This window comes from Neomonachus schauinslandi, chromosome 10 (genome assembly GCF_002201575.2).
Source record: "Neomonachus schauinslandi chromosome 10, ASM220157v2, whole genome shotgun sequence".
NCBI classification, from domain to species: domain Eukaryota; kingdom Metazoa; phylum Chordata; class Mammalia; order Carnivora; family Phocidae; genus Neomonachus; species Neomonachus schauinslandi.
In genome coordinates this window covers 22,959,560-22,975,965 of record NC_058412.1, presented here as the reverse complement: position 1 = coordinate 22,975,965, position 16,406 = coordinate 22,959,560, and the positions used below count along the sequence as shown (strand labels likewise).

The 16,406-nt window shown below is 37.9% G+C and overlaps 1 protein-coding gene across 1 annotated transcript in view; it reads right to left on the bottom strand.

Annotated features, from left to right (window-relative positions):
- Positions 1–1,935: 1,935 nt before the first annotated feature.
- The window catches only part of WDR43 (WD repeat domain 43), a 46,697-nt gene continuing 32,226 nt past the window's right edge, over positions 1,936–16,406 (bottom strand). The window contains exons 12-18 of the mRNA XM_021697745.1: positions 10,667–10,753; positions 9,845–9,876; positions 8,146–8,209; positions 5,582–5,695; positions 4,985–5,054; positions 2,464–2,513; positions 1,936–2,356 (exon numbers count right to left, since the gene is read on the bottom strand). Coding sequence (XP_021553420.1) covers positions 2,165–2,356; positions 2,464–2,513; positions 4,985–5,054; positions 5,582–5,695; positions 8,146–8,209; positions 9,845–9,876; positions 10,667–10,753 — 609 coding nt within the window. The 3' untranslated portion in view covers positions 1,936–2,164. The remainder of the gene's footprint in view (positions 2,357–2,463; positions 2,514–4,984; positions 5,055–5,581; positions 5,696–8,145; positions 8,210–9,844; positions 9,877–10,666; positions 10,754–16,406) is intronic.

Genomic DNA, 16,406 nt, shown 5'->3' with positions numbered 1-16,406 from the left:
GAATCTAATCATAAGGAAACAGACAAATCCAGGTTATAAAACATTCTCTAACACAGCTTAATTTATGTGGAATCATTTAAACATCAAAATCATGAAACACAAACACACAAGGGAGAATTCTGGATTAATAGAGCAATAACACACACACACACACACACAAATAGAGCAATAACAACTAAATACAATGTGTAATCCTTGGTGATGATGGAAGGTTAACTTTTCAAAATCAAAGGTTGGGAAGAAAATTATCTCAGAAAAGATGACCCTACCCACAGAAAATGTTGCCTGGATTAGGAATGCAACAACATAGTGAAAAATACCCTGAAACCAGAAATGTCTTTGGGACAAGCCTAATTAAGCCCTGGATTTGTCTAACCCCCAAAATAATGAGTAAGCAATCACTACACACCGTACTCGACTCCTTCAGGGAGAGTCACGTGCAGGGAAAGGAGACTCAGACACAAAGCAGGACCCAGTGGATGAGCACCTCCATCCTGGTGATGCTGCTGCAGCCTCAGGCTATGAAAGCATCACCCAGCCAAGCGGGGCTGCATCTAAATTCAAAGTTCTTGGTTCTTTCACTTCATTACAAATTCTAGGTTTTCCAACAAACCCAGAGAGCGTGCTTACCTTTTAATGCTAGTGGAGTAAGATCACTTCCTTGAAACCTGCACACAAGCCCAAACGTGGCTGTGTTCCTCTACATATACCACAAGACAAGCACCGGGTAAAGATGAATATTTATTCACTTTACAAAGAGAATGGTATTAAATTGCCATAAACAGTTCCATTTATAGACAAATATAACTGTACATTACACCAGTAGCGGCTCAAACTTGTTTTCCCAAGATGCTTGTGTGGCTCCAGCTCTATGAGTTGAGCACAGAAATCTCTGTTCTGCCATTAAAGTTAAAAAGTCCCTCAGAGATAATGGTTTTGTGTTCTACATATTCACAGGTGGTAAAAATAAACCCATCTCCCCAGCCCTCCCTTAGAGTTGAGCTTCCATCTGCATTGTTCCCTAGAGAGCACTACACAAATACTGGCTCATTTTTTTAATTTAAAAAAAAAAAATTACTGATAATTTGAAAAGGCTTTTGTAGCACACCAAAATACTTATTTATACATACATAAAAAATCTTGAGTCAGATTTATTATTTTAAAGGTAAACAGATACCCTAACACTGCCAAGAGTGGGTAATGAAAAGGAAGGAAAACATTAAGTTACTGAATTATAAAAATATTTTCTTTGGAAAAAAATTCCAACAAGGTTATCATTAATATCTAAAACCAAAGAGAAAAAATAAACAGTTGTTCTTTGATCCATTAGTAATTTAAATAAAAATGAAAACCTCTTCAAAAGCAGCTATAACTGAATTTTTTAAAAAGTTGCAGATAATGAGTACTTCTAAATCTATACACTGATGATTCTTTACAGGCAACTTGCAGTCAAGAAAAATCCTTAATATGGCTAATTCTTTAGTTTTTAATTACCATAATTTTTTGTGTTTTAAAAAAATATTCCACATGACAGCTTAAAAAATAAGTGGCTGTTTGGGGGAAGCACTCCAAATACTCAACCTGACTCAAATCAGATCACCACCATTAATAGCAAGCTAGGGATACTGATACTTAAAAGTTTTTAAATCCCAACTGTTTTTGCTCCGAATCTTTAGTTATCCCTTCGTATTTTATGAAAATGGACCAACTTAAAAATTGTTTTCACTAGTGCCGCTTTGTATCTGGATCTGATGAAAGACACCAACCTGAGATAAGAGCTGACTCCTTCACAAAAGTCCAGTTTTTGAAACCCTACATGGGAGATGTCTGTGTCTTCACTTATGTCAATTCTTGCTATAACCAACCATACTGGGATATTATATTATAAAAATATACCATATATTGGACACTCATGTCAGTACATTGCAGAAAAGGTGTCTATTTGCTGTGTAAAGTTTATTAACATTTGAAGGAAACACTCTTATATACACAGTGAAGTCTGGGGTGCTCAGGACAGCGAGACGGCATGGGAACCACCACGAGGAATCTGGAAATGTGCAACGGTCCTTGGCGCCTGTCCCAGAGACAACCCTTCCCAGGAGAACTCGGCAGCATTGGGGAAGGTGTACCGGAGATGACAGCTCCATCGGCTTGTTCTCCGTCCTCATTCTTCTTCACTTTCATTTTCAGGATCTAAGTCAGAATCTCCATTTAATTCTTTCTCACTGGCTACATCCCTGTCCTCCTCCCCATTCTCTTCATCTTTTTCTTCAGCATCTTCCTCCTCCTCATCGTTCTCATCAACATCCTCATCTTTTTCACTTTCTTTCTCTTCCTCATCTTCATCCCAGTTATCCTGGTGGAAATAGATGAAGCACTTTAGAAAGCATTCATGAAGGCCTTGTTCGTACAGAGCGCAAGGGTGTAAAGGCAGATTTATGCACCAGGAAACAAGGTACTCACATCAGAGTCCTTCTCTGCAATTTCGTCATCTGACTCCTCTTCAGAAGATTCTGCAAGGGGAAAAACACAGCCTTAAGTTGGTGATCAACAAGCAGAGGGCAGAGCCCTAACAACTAAACAGAGTCCGATTCCTGAATTTACTTTTAGAAATACTACATTCAGCTACCATCCATCTAAGCAGTAACATTAATATTCTTATCTGCATAAAAGTCCATTTATCAAGATCTCACTGAGTAGGACAAAGTACCAAAACCCTAACAAAATCCATCTTAAAAAACTAAGCCGTGGATGTGGAGAAAAGGAAACCCTCATGGTACTGTTGGTAGAAATGTAAATTGGTGCCGTCATTATTCAAAACAGTATGGAGGCTCCCTAAGAAAGTAAAAACTAAAAATAAAGCTACCAGATGATCCACCAATTCCACTGCTGGGTATATGTCAAAGGAAACGAAATCAGGATCTAAGAGATACCTGCACCCCCATGTTCACTGCAGCATTATTTACAACAGCCAAGACATAGGAACAACCCGAGAGTCCATCGATGGACTGGATGGATGGTTAAAGAAAATGTGATATACATTCAGCCATTAAATTCCATTTAGCTATTAAAAAAAAGGAAACCCTCCCATTTGTGACAAATGGACGGGCCTGGAGGGCACTGTACCAGGTGCAATAAGTCTGACAGAGAACGGTAAATACTGTATGATCTTACTTAGATGTGCAATCTAAAACACCAAACCAATAGACACAGAGAAAGACTGGTGGCTGCCAGAGGTGTGGAGGATGGGGGGAATGAGTGAAAATCAAAAGGTCCAAACTTCCAATTATAAGAGAAGTCAGTCCTGGGAATATAACGTACAGCATGGTGACCACACTAAACAATATCGTACTGTGTATCTGAAAGCTGTTAAGAGAGTAAAAAGTTCTCAGCATAAGAAAATAAAAACTCCAACTATGTGTGGTGGTAGATGTAAATTAAACATACAATGGTGATTTCACAATATATACATAGATTATCAAATCATTATGTTGTACACCTAAAAAAAATATGTTATATGTAACTGTATCTCAGTAAAACTGGAAAAAAAAAAGTCTAAGTAATTAATTCAGGTATGCTTTTATGTCCTTCAGCTATGTTTTATTATTTTCTCTATAAAGGTTTTATTATCTAGGTACTTCATAATTTTGACTGCTGCTGTGAATGCAACTTTTTTCCTAATACATTTTCTGACTGGGAAATACATTAATAGACATACAATACATTGCTGAGACAATCATGCAATTGATTCCTTTCTGCTGATCTTGGGTGTCCAATAAACTTGCTTACTTCCCTATCTCATTAATGATGGTATAACTGTAAATTCTGCTGCATTTTCTAAGTTGAGAAGGATAACAACTGCCAGCCAAGTCCAGTGCTCTAGAATTCACTTCTTTCATACAATACTAGGCAAGATATCCAGAAGAAATAAAAGGTACATTATTGTCTAGTTCCTGACTTTATGGGAATGCTTCTCAACTTTGTCTGATAGAGATTAGGGAAATTCCTTTAAATTCGTAGATTGTTCAGATTATCACTGAGATGAAGACTGAATTTTACTGAATTCTTTTTCTCCATCATTAATATATATTGTTCCCTGTTAATCTGTTAATGTGGTAACTACATTAAATAGATCTCTTGATGCTAAATCGCCTTACAATCTTTAAATTCTACTTGGTAATGACATATTATCTTAAGTACTTCTGTAATCAATTTGCTACTCAAGATATTTAAAACCATTCTAAAATGTTTTAACTCTCCTTACCTGGTTTTGACTCACAAAATGCCTGAATTGTTATATATGACAAAAAGGACTTGTTCCTGGGAAAGACTGATAAAATTCGCCTATAAAAACTCTGTGCCTGGCATCTTTGAGCAAAAGTTTTGATTAAATCAATTCAAGGCCACTGGCTTAGTGAAGGTCTCTATTTCTATTTTTAAGTCACTTTTGTCATTAATGTTTCCTAAGAAATTACCTCTTATCATCTAGGGTTTTAATGTGCTGGCCTAAGTTTGTTCATAGTGTTCTCCTACACTTAAATTTATCTTCCATACCCAGTGCCCTTTCTCGTTTTACTATACAGTATTTGCACCTTTTCTTTTCTTATTGGATGGTATTTTTGCCACAGGCTTGCCCATTTTATTAGAAAATCTGGTATGCCGGGCGCCTGGGTGGCTCAGTTGGTTGGGCGACTGCCTTCGGCTCAGGTCATGATCCTGGAGTCCCAGGATCGAGTCCCACATCGGGCTCCCTGCTCAGCGGGGAGTCTGCTTCTCCCTCTGACCCTCCTCCCTCTCATGCTCTCTCTCATTCTCTCTCTCTCAAATAAATAAATAAAATCTTTAAAAAAAAAAAAAGAAAAGAAAATCTGGTGTGCCATAGTATGATCTTACTCACAGTCATGTTCTACAAAATAAGGTAACAGAACTCAATGTTAAAAAACGAATGTTCCAATTCTAGATCTATAGTACCCTCAAGCCTTACCTTCCTCAAACACCAATTTTGCCTTTTGTGCAGGACAAGTCATTCCCTTTGTTTTTTCTGACGCTGTAACCTGAAAGATAATCAAGTACTATTATGAAGTAGAGTACAAGGTTATCGCAAGCATAACAGTCACCACCACACCCCACCTTCCCCAACAGTAAACTTGCCCTCAACCAGTATGACGGATGACCTTAATAAATGCAGATCAATACAGGGCAAAAAACAAACTTGTTAAATACAAGAATAAAGAATTACTCTGTAAAAGCTGAATACCTTTTAAGGTGATCAGAACTTGCTTCTGTGCCAAAACTGTAACTGTATATAAATACCCTGTAACTTGCTGTTCATAGTAGCACAACCATCCTAACTATATTAACAACTGACATAGGACAGTGAGAACCTTTGAGGAAAAGCTGAATCCGGCACAAGTAAGTTTACCAACTGTCAAATACATAACATTTCCAAAGTTAAAGCCTGGATCCTGATCTATCAATTTCTTGCTGAAACATGGGGCTTTAGATGTTCAGGTAAACGATCCTTTTCCTCTCTATTCCTATCACATCTAAAGTTTAGCACAAAACAATCTGATTTACTCACTTGAGTGATTAGAAGAATTAGCTTTCCATGAAGGTGGGAGAGTTTCTGAAAAGTTTTTACTCTGCTTTCCATTAACTGGTATAGTGTTCCCAGCTGGGGTACCAGATCAGGCAACTAGGGGGGAAAAAAGATTATCATATTCATACTATCATGACAAAGTATAGATAACAAACATAGAAATCATGCTCAGAAACACCCAAGTATTCAGCCACTGCACCATAAGCATCTGCTTACACCTCCTGTGGCAGTGGCTGCTTGGAACACAGCCTAGCAACATCGCAAATTTTCACAGGCCGGCCTTTAATGTCCTAATGGCAAAAAATAGTGTGTTTTTTAAAATAATAATACAGGGGGATGCCTGGGTGGCTCAGTCGGTTAAGTGTCTGACTCTTGATCTCAGGTCATGTCTTGATCTCAGGGTGGTGAGTTCAAGGCCCAAGATGGGCTCCACGCTGAGTGTGGAGCCTACTAAAAAAATAAGTTAAAAAATAATTTAAAAAATTTAAAAATAAAATAGAAAGGTCAATATAACTGAAACATTAAATAAAAAATACCCCCACCACGTATCTCCAGGCTAAAGAGGGCTTTGCTCTGAAACTTACTCTGATTATATCACATTATCTACCTATACCATAAGCAAGCTAAAGGAAGCTTTTCACAGCTTCCAGAGACAGCACAACAGAGCGATAGGAGTACAAAGCTGACCTTACAGTATTTCAAACATACTCCCTGTTAAAGAATCCTCTGAACCATGCTTAAGGAATTAAAGCATGAAATCTGTCCCTCCAGGGGAACAAAAAAAAAGAACCCCACTCTTTGCCCTTTAATTAGCCTTTACTTGCCCTCCTCTCACTGACGATTTAGCCTAAGAGTTTCATTCAAATGTTAAACTTTAAACAGCAAACAGACACAAAAATGAATAAAACAAAGTTTAACGTGATCACATTCCAGTGGCCATCATCTCTTTTTTATCTGTCCCTATGCCCACAACAAGCTCCAGAACAGGGAGAACAGGGTATCTTGTCCATTCCTTAAGCTGCATGCCTAGCACAGTCCCTCAGCTTAAAGATAAGGACACCTGGTAAGGAGGAGGAAGCGAAGGAAAGGTGGAAGGAAAAGCACTGTTCTGTGAGGACAGAATTCCCGTAGGCAGGGGAGCCCTCTCCACACCGTGCTTCTCTGGTCTGTTTTGCCATGACTGTGACCATCACAAGACCACTACTCCAGCAGTTCACCCTTGGCTCCAGAAGGGATTTCTCTACAAGGCCTCCTAGGGCTCTACTCACTTCTAAGCAAATGAATGAGGTTATAAAATAAGTGCTGTCCTGTTCACCCCAAGTCCGGATGCTTGTGGGAATCTTCCCGTGCCCATCACCCGCCACTCCACCACTCCACTCACCACTGCCCTCAACTCATCCCAAGATTCCGCAAGCTGGGAAACCCCAAAGCCATTCTCACTGTTCTTATACCTCCCCCCACTCTAACATCCTGGCAGAATTCTCCCCAGACACATAAAGAACAAACTCCTGGCTTCAAAGCAGGTTATCCACTTGTTTTCCCTATTTCAAACTACTGAAGGCAAAAGAAGCCTGAGACAGAACAAGGGACAGTGACCAGACGGAGTTGGGTGAAACTGTGTTAAGAAAGAAGAGCAATTAAGAACTTTCTTCAACTATCCACTATAACCTATTAAGAAAATCTATTATAAGGTGCTAGATATTAAAATTAAAGAAAAAGAAAAAAGTAAATTGTATATTTTTATTTCCAGAAACTTAAAATATAACTGATTTAGGGCACCTAGATGTCTCGGTCGGTTAAGCAGCTGCCTTCAGCTCAGGCCATGATCCCAGGGTCCTGGGATCTAGCCCCACATTGCTCAGCAGAGAGCCTGCTTCTCCCTCTCCCTCTGCCTGCCGCACTGCCTACTTGTGCTAGCGCTCTGTCAAATAAATAAAATCTTGAAAAATATATATACACACACACATATATATAACTGATTTAATAAGCAAAGAACCCAATTCATATTATGAAATGTATGTAAATATGTGTATTATAAAACTGTGTTTTCTGGTATTGATTAAAACTTGTTGTTTCCTCCCTTCCATTTGTAATAGATAACCAAGACCTGACAGCAGCCCCACAAAATGACAGCTATTAAATATTTAACTTCATTTTTACCACAAGCTATCTTCTATTGTCCTGGGACAAGGTAGAACAATGGAGAGATACACACATTGTAAAAATAATTTTGCTGAACAGGTTATATATATACATAAAAAAACATCTAAAGGCTAATTTATCAGTATGTTACTTTTCTCCTTTCTGTATTTCTCAAAGTTCTCTATAGAATATATATTACTTTTAAAAATCCAGGGCAAAGAAAAGGCCAATTTACAAAAAGCAACAACGATGACATTATTACAATTCACCTGGGGTAAAATAAAATCTTTAAAAGCAGCAGCTGATGGTTGAAGGGCAGGTGGAAGGAGGATGATTTCATTAACATATCAGTTTATAATCCTTATCAAAGCCAAACTATTCAGCAACTATAGCTGAAGACTTACTGTGGATAGGTAAGATGCATGGACCGTTAACACACATTTTAGCCACTGAACCATTAAAACAGCACTGAAAAAAAGAAGAAAAATCCAAGTAAACGAATATTCACGAATTCAAAATTAAATACAATGGAGTTATAGTATTAGAAAAACTCAGGCCAAGTAAAGATCTATAAATTGTGCCCTGTGAAAAACAACACTACTAAATAAACCACTGACTTTGATGATCTTCTCATCCCTTCATGAGTCTGAGATCTGTGAAACAGACTTATCTCTTAGGAAGGAGAGGACAATAACATGGACTGAACAGGACAAAACTCTCTTCCTCTAAAACAATTCAAGAATAAAACCCATGCTTTACTTCGTAATTAACTGATCCCAAGGCAGTAAACTGGGCTCAACTGACTTCGCATTTTTACACCCACCATCTACTCATCATCAGGTACAAACAGCATAAGATTTCTATGCCACATTAAAAGGCAAATATAGACCAAAAATGTGTAAAAGCTGGGCCTAATCAATGAATTATTTTTTCTTTGTGAGCTCCAAACACAAATGGAGTCTATCGGGGAAAAAACTTAAAAGAAAAGGGGCGCCTGGATGGCTCACAGTTGGTTAAGCGTCTGCCTTCAGCTCAGGTCATGATCTCAGGGTCCTGGGTTCGAGTCCCACATCAGGCTCCTTGATCAACGGGGAGCCTGCTTCTCCCTCTTCCCCTCCCCGCCATTCGTGCTCTCTCTCTCTCAAATGCATAAATAAAATCTTTTAATTTTTTTTTTCTTTTTTTTAAGAAAAGACAAATTACAGGGGCGCCTGGGTGGCTCAGTTGGTTAAGCACCTGCCTTTGGCTCAGGTCATGATCCCAGCGTCCTGGGATCGCCCCCACGCCGGGCTCCCTGCTCAGCAGGTGGTCTGCTTCTCCCTCTCCCTGACACCACCCTGCCCTGCTCATGCTCTCTCGCTATCCTCTCAAATAAATAACATCTTTCAAAAAAAACCAAAACTATATACTGTAGCGCTGGTAATACTATACTGTCAGCTTAGGATCTTTGCGATACCAACTCCCTATCTGAATACTTTAATCATCAAATTATTAACAAAAAAGACCCACAAAATTCAGTCCTACAAAATACTTCCTTACAGTGCCTTAGCAACTACCAGAGGTTGGGGGAGTTCTACAAAAGGCAATTTTACATCTGATTAGGACTAAATCGTTACTAATTCATTACATGACCTGATAATGAAGCTGGAAAAACTACACAGGAGTTTCCTAAAAGAAAGGAAAAAACTGTACTAAAATCTTAGGAATAAGAGTCACTCAACTTACAGTAAGTGGGAAGAGCAGTATCTGACCCTTACAGACACAGTCTTACCACTCAGAGTGTGGAGCTGCCGACTATGTAATTTCATGCTGTCAGAAACTGCTGTTTTGGGCACCTGGGTGGCTCAGTCAGTTAAGCGACTGCCTTCGGCTCAGGTCATGATCCTGGAGTCCCGGGATCGAGTCCCGCATCGGGCTCCCTGCTCGGCAGGGAGTCTGCTTCTCCCTCTGACCCTCCCCCTTCTCATGTGCTCTCTCTCTCATTCTCTCTCTCAAATAAATAAAATAAAAATAAATAAATAAAAAAAAGAAACTGCTGTTTTTAAGAATCACCTCTAAAATATTGATAAAATCAAAGCAATTTAAGTCACCTAAATATCTTACCTATTAGGATGTCCCTGCAATCTCTTTGTAAGCTGAGGGAGAGAAAAACAGTATTAGCAACCACACTTCAGAGGCAGCCCATGTGCACCAATTCCCACGATACAAAAAAAAAATATAGAAAAGACTATTAAGGGGGCACCTGGGGGGGGCTCAGGTGGTTAAGCACCCAACTCTTGATTTCAGCGCAGGTCATAATCTCAGGGTCATCAAATCAAGCCCCAAATTAGGGCTCTGCGCTGGGTAGGGAAACCTGCTTAAGATTCTCTCTCTCTCCCTCTGCGCCTATCCCCCAAAAAGACTTAGGAAATCACTACTCCTAAAGGATTCCTAAATTTCCTAATTCCTCAATGTTCAACCAGTATAACATAATCTAGGAACACATTCCCACAGTAAGAGTAATTACCTGATAAAAATCTAGGCCACAATTTATATGAATGAAAATTGAGAAGAGACAAATCCAGGGACAGAATATAATCTGTGGTTGCCAGAAACTGGGGGTAAGGGAAAATGGGGAATGGCTCAGTGGTACATGACTTATTTACTTATTTATTTTTTTGGCGTGACAACTGCACAGCCTGTGAATATACGAAAAAATACTTAATTGTACGTATTAAATAAGAGTGTATTTTATGGTACGTGAATTATATCTCAATAAAAAAATACATTAAAAAATGTGGACTAGGTAAATTTTGTTTGAGTAGATCTATTATCTACTCTAAATACCCTGCTTGCTTACATACTGTAATTCCATTTCTCTGAACACTAGATTTTCTCTTTAACTCACAGTGTTAGGACCTTAAAATGAAAAAAATACTCAGTTACCTCTTGCAACAATGGAATAACAGCATGCAGGGGCATCCTTAATACAGTCCTCTTAATTAGGTTTAAATTCCTAGTTTGAAGTACTTTCTGTGAGAAAATAAAAGAAACATGAAGATAAGCATATGCAGAAGCTAAGGACACTACAGGAGAAACAGTAAAAATGATTTTTTTCTTTAAAATCAATTTAGTCAACATAATACTGTATTAGTTTCAGGGGGAGAATTCAGCGATTCAGCAGTTGCATATAACACCCAGTGCTCATTCCATCAAGTGCCCTCCTTAATGCCCGTCACCCGATTACCTCATCCCCCTTCCCACCTCCCCTCCAGAAACCCCAATTTGTTTCCTATAGTTAAGAGTCTCTTATGGTTTGCCTCCGTTTTTATCTTATTTTATTATCCTTCCCTCCCCCTTAAGTTTTGTTTCTTAAATTCCACATAAGTATTCGCGAAATCATTTGGTATTTGTCTTTCTCTGATTTATTTCACTTAGCATAATACCCTCTAGCTCCATCCACGTCACTGCAAATGGCAAGATTTCATTCTTTTTAACAGTTGAGTAATAGTCCCATGTGTGTGTGTGTGCGTGTGTGTGTATCACATCTTCTTTATCCATTCATGTATCAATGGACATTTGGACTCTTTTATATTTTGGCTATTGTGGATATTGCTGCTAAAAACATTGGGGTGCCCCTTCAAATCACTATGTTTGTATCCTCTGGACAAATACCTAGCAGTGCAATTGCTGGGTCATAGGATGGTTCTATTTTTAACTTTTTGAGGAACCTCCATACTGTTTTCCAGAGTGGCTGCACCAGCTTGCATTCCTACCAACAGTGTAAGAGGGTTCCCCTTTCTCCGCATCCTCGCCAACATCTGTTGTCTCCTGACTTAATTTTAGCCATTCTGACAGGTGTGAGGTGGTATCTCATTGTGGTTTTAATTTGTATTTCCCTGATGCTGAGTGATGGTGAGCATTTTTTCATGTGTCCATTTTAAAAACCAAACAATAAACTACCAACTGAATTTTAGTGAATGAAGGTTGGAGGGACTGACTGGAGAATGTTAACGTCTTTGGCTATCAGGGAAGTATAATCTTCACAGGAATTAGGACATTTACTTTGATATATGGGTTTCTTACCTACAGATTCTAAAATTTATGAACAAATTTTTATATAAAGCAGAACACCTCTACTCACTTAAATGGACATACGCCACTTTAGAGAAGCTGTCAAACCATCATTTTATGAAATCAGAGATATATCCACATAAGGAGCAATACACACTAAAACCACACTAAGCAACAAACCTTTTAAAACTGTCAACTTTTTGATAAAATTTTAAACCAATCAAAAGATCATACATAATGAGTGCCTGAGTCAAAATCCTGGGAGGGTACATCAACTGGAGAAACCCAGTCTCCACCGCAGGGTACAGAAAAGGAGAGAGAGATTAGTCCTAATCCTGGCAGGCCTTTCAATGTCTCCAAATCCCAGAGGCTTCATCCATAGGAAAGGATGGAAAATACAAGGCTTTTCAGGTCTCAAAATCTTGATTCCCCCCTTCCTCTTGAATACTTCTATATATTTATTCTTTCCAAAGGGCTTAACTCCCAGAGGAACTTCCCTGATGACGGGTGCATGCTGTTTTGGTGGTGGTTGGTACTATAAAGGTCATGCTTAAGATATAAAGAGCAGAAGTACCAAAGGGGAAAATATAGAAAATTGGTTTACAACCTATTTTAACAGTATCCTTTCAGAATGCCCTATGAATTTTATTTGCTTATAAAAGTATCTTTACACCAAGCCCTTCTAAAAAAATCCATCAAGAACTGTATAAAAACCACCACGGGCATAACTGCATAGTTTCTCATGCGAAAGAAAACTTTTTATACACTATCACTGAAAAAGTGAGGGGTGGACTGTCCTTATTTAATAGTCCAAATTAACCTAAATTTATATTTTCAAATAATCAGAATATAAGATTCAAAGCAAAATATGTTGATTAGAACTTCCACAGTAATTCAGAAGGTGTGTGATGATACTAAACCTTCCTCAAATCACATTTATTATAACTATCAGTTATCACAAAGTTCCAACAATGTACAGGTTAGAGGGAACAATCTGTCTGAACTAGTCTACAAATTACTGTTTGAGTTAAGACATGCTCTTGTTAAGGTCCTCAATTTTCACAGGATGTCCACCAAACCATCAGGTTTCACTGTCTTAACTGGCCAAGTATGGCAGTAGCCCCTCAGGTCAAGGAATACTAACTTGAACCTGCTGTTGCACATTATTTATACCAAGCTTAGGAATGAGGGTTTGAAATGCCCTGGTGCTCTAAATGTAAAGTGATCATATAATTTGTTGTCTAAACTGGGACACTTGTAACAATGACAGAAGTCACTATTAATTATTATACAGAGATAAGAGGTATAAACCAGAACTGTCAAAGGCAAACAAGAGTATCTGTGGCCTAGGGCACTTGGGTAGAGTTGGTTAAGGGTCCAACTCTGGATTTTGGCTCAGGTCATGGTCTCACAGGGTTGTGAGATCAAGCCCGGCCAGCGTTGGCTCCGCACTTGATGGGGAGCCTCCTTAAGAAAGTTCTCTCTCTCTCCCTTTCCCTCTGCCCCTCCCCATCTTCCCTCCCTCGCTCTTAAAAAAAAAGAGAGAGAGAGAGAACCTATGGCCTAGCTATTTAGAAGTTAAATCAAACTGTAGGGCAGAAGAGTTTTTTAACAAGCTCTCAAGTAATTCTTATGCCAACTAACAACAGGCTCTATGGTAATTTTCAAATTTAAAATAAGTAAAAGTAAGTTATCCCAAAACAAAGTGAAGTGTTAATGGATACAAGTTAGCATTAACTTCCACTGAAAATATATTTAAAGAAACAACCCTATAAACCACAGTTGTAATTAGCAAGAAGATATTGAAGGTTTTTCTTTTACAAGTCTACTACACTATAAATGAAGCATAATAAACAGTGCACACTTAAAATATACTATTTAATCAGTTTGACACATTTATCCATGAAACAAACACTGTGATAAACACTCCATCACCCTCAAGTCTCCTTGGGTCCCTTAACATTCTATCCCTCCACCCCCATCCTCAGGCAACCACTGAACTACATATTGGTCTGCATTTCCTAGAATTTTTATGTAAGTAGAATCATATAGAGCATGTACTCTTTGGCTTCTTTCTCACAGTGTAAGTTTGAGATTCAGCCATGTTGTTGATGTATCAATAATATACTCCTTATACTGCTAGATAAAGAATTTGTTTATCCATTCATATGATGAGGGGCATATGGGTTCTCTCCAGGGTCCAGTTATTAAAAAAATAAAGTTGCTATGACCATTCATGTACTGGTCTTTTTATGAACATGTTTTTGACTCTCCAGGTAAATACCTAGCAGTAGAATGGCTGGGTCTTCAAGTAGATGAATCCTTAACTTTTAAGAAATTGCCAAGTTGTTTTCTGTTGTACCATTTTATATTCCCACCAGCAAGATACGAGATTCTAACTGCACCCCATTCTCACCAACAGATGGAACTGTCTTTTAAATTTTAATCAATCCATAATGGGTATGTAGTGTTAGCTCACTGTCATTTTAATTTGCATTTGTGATGATCAATGATGTATAATACCCTTACATGCACTTATTGGCCGTCTGAATTCTTTTGTGATGTATCTGTTCCCACCTTTACCAACTGCTTTCTGAGTTTCATTCTTAAGAGTTTTTTTATATTTTCTGGATACGAATCCTTTGTCTGATGTAGGAATTGCAAATATTCTACCCCCTGCAGCTTGCCTTTCCACTCTCTTAACAGTGTCATTTCTTTCTCTTTTTTTTTTTAAGTAATAAAAATGTATTGAGAATTCCTGGGACGGTGGTTATCACCTCCCAACCTGGAAGAGGAACCAACACTGTAATAATCACTCAGAAGTCACAAACCCTGTCATTTCAGAAAGAAAAGATTTCAACTTTCATTAAGTCCAAATGACCACTTTTTTCCTGTAGTGTGTAATGCCTTTTGTGATGCCATCTAAGAAGATTTCATCTGCTAACGTTTGCATAGACTTTATCCTGTTTTCTTCTAGAAGTTTTGTAGGTTTGGGTTTTACATATATCTATTTTGGGTCAACTTTTGTGAAGTAAGAGTTGAGATGCATTTTTTTCCATATGGATATGCGGTTGGTTCACGACCAACTGCTGGAAAGATTTTACTTTCTCCATTAACTCAACTAAGTACCTTTACTAAAAACCAATTGTGTGTGATCTATTACTGGACTCTCTATTTTAATTCCTTAATCTATATTTATTTTTCACTAATATCAAACTACTTTGATTACTGTAACTTTACCTTGAAATTGAGTAGGCTAAGTCCTCCAATTTTACCTGGAGATACTACTGAAATTTAATTGGGAATGCGCCGAATACACAGATAAATACGGGGGGAATTCCTCATTTTAACAGTATTGAATCTTTCAATCCATAAAGGTGGTTTACATCACTTTATACTAAGATCTTTGTTAATTTCTCTCAATTTTGGTAATTTTCGATATAGAGGGAGAGACATCTTTTATAAATTTATCCTAACTTTTGGGTACTACTGTCAATGGCACATACAAAAATTATTTAAATAAATATTTAAAAATCTTAAAAATATCCGTCTTCTGTGGGTGCCATGAATTACATACATGACTAGGCTTCTCTTCTCTTCTCTCGTAAGCTGTTTTCTCTAGAGTCAAATTTCCACCTTCCTAAAGCCACAAATTTAATGTCAAGTTTTCTATGGTAGGGATTCTTATCCTCACTTCTAGTCGTATGATGTATCTCTGACACTGCTTCCTTCCTTCCTTCTTTCTTATTGTCCTCCTACTATATTTCATGTATCCTCATAAGGTAATTTTTGGGAATGGGGAAGACTATTTTTAGGAGAAAAAAAAATTTTTTTTTACTTGTCTCTTTTTTTTCTGTAAGAGAGTACAGAATGTGAGTGCATCATCTCCCAAGTAATATACTATGGGGAAATCTCCACACTTTTTCTCTCTTTTAGGTTATTTTAAGCCCTTCACTATAACTTTTACAGGTCTTTTCCAGCATACAATTTTCCAGGACTCTAGTTTCCAATTACTTCTACTGAAATAAATGTATCACCTAAAGAGCCCTAATAACAAAAAAGTCTTATGTGTACAATCCTTTACAATTTAAGAAGTGCTTCCATAAGGATCATTTCATTTGTTTTTCCAACAACTCTGTGACACCTGATAAAAGAACACACTGTCACCTTTGAAGTGCCAAAAGATTTTAACCTGAAGCTTCTAGATCCAATTACCAGTGTATAGGAAATATGTTAGAGGACCATGTTAAATGATACCATTTTTAGATTAAATGACCCAACAAAATGGGAGTTTTGCGGGAGGCAAAATCCAGAATGTGAGAATCTCTATAGGGCAAATAACTTAGCTTCTCCACCCAGTACTGTGTGGACTTTATGGGGATTCTGTTTTGAAGCAAGCAAACATAAAAACTTAAGTTTATGAAACAATCAGGGAAATGTAAACATGGTAACAGGTATTTGATGATTTTGAGGAATTACTCTTTACTTTTTTTAGGTGTGATAATGGATTGTGGTTGTTTTCAAAAGGAGTTGTTATTGTCAGGGTTGAAGAGGGATGTATTTAAGAATAAAATGATGTCTCTATGCTTCACTATAACCCGGGGAGGCATGT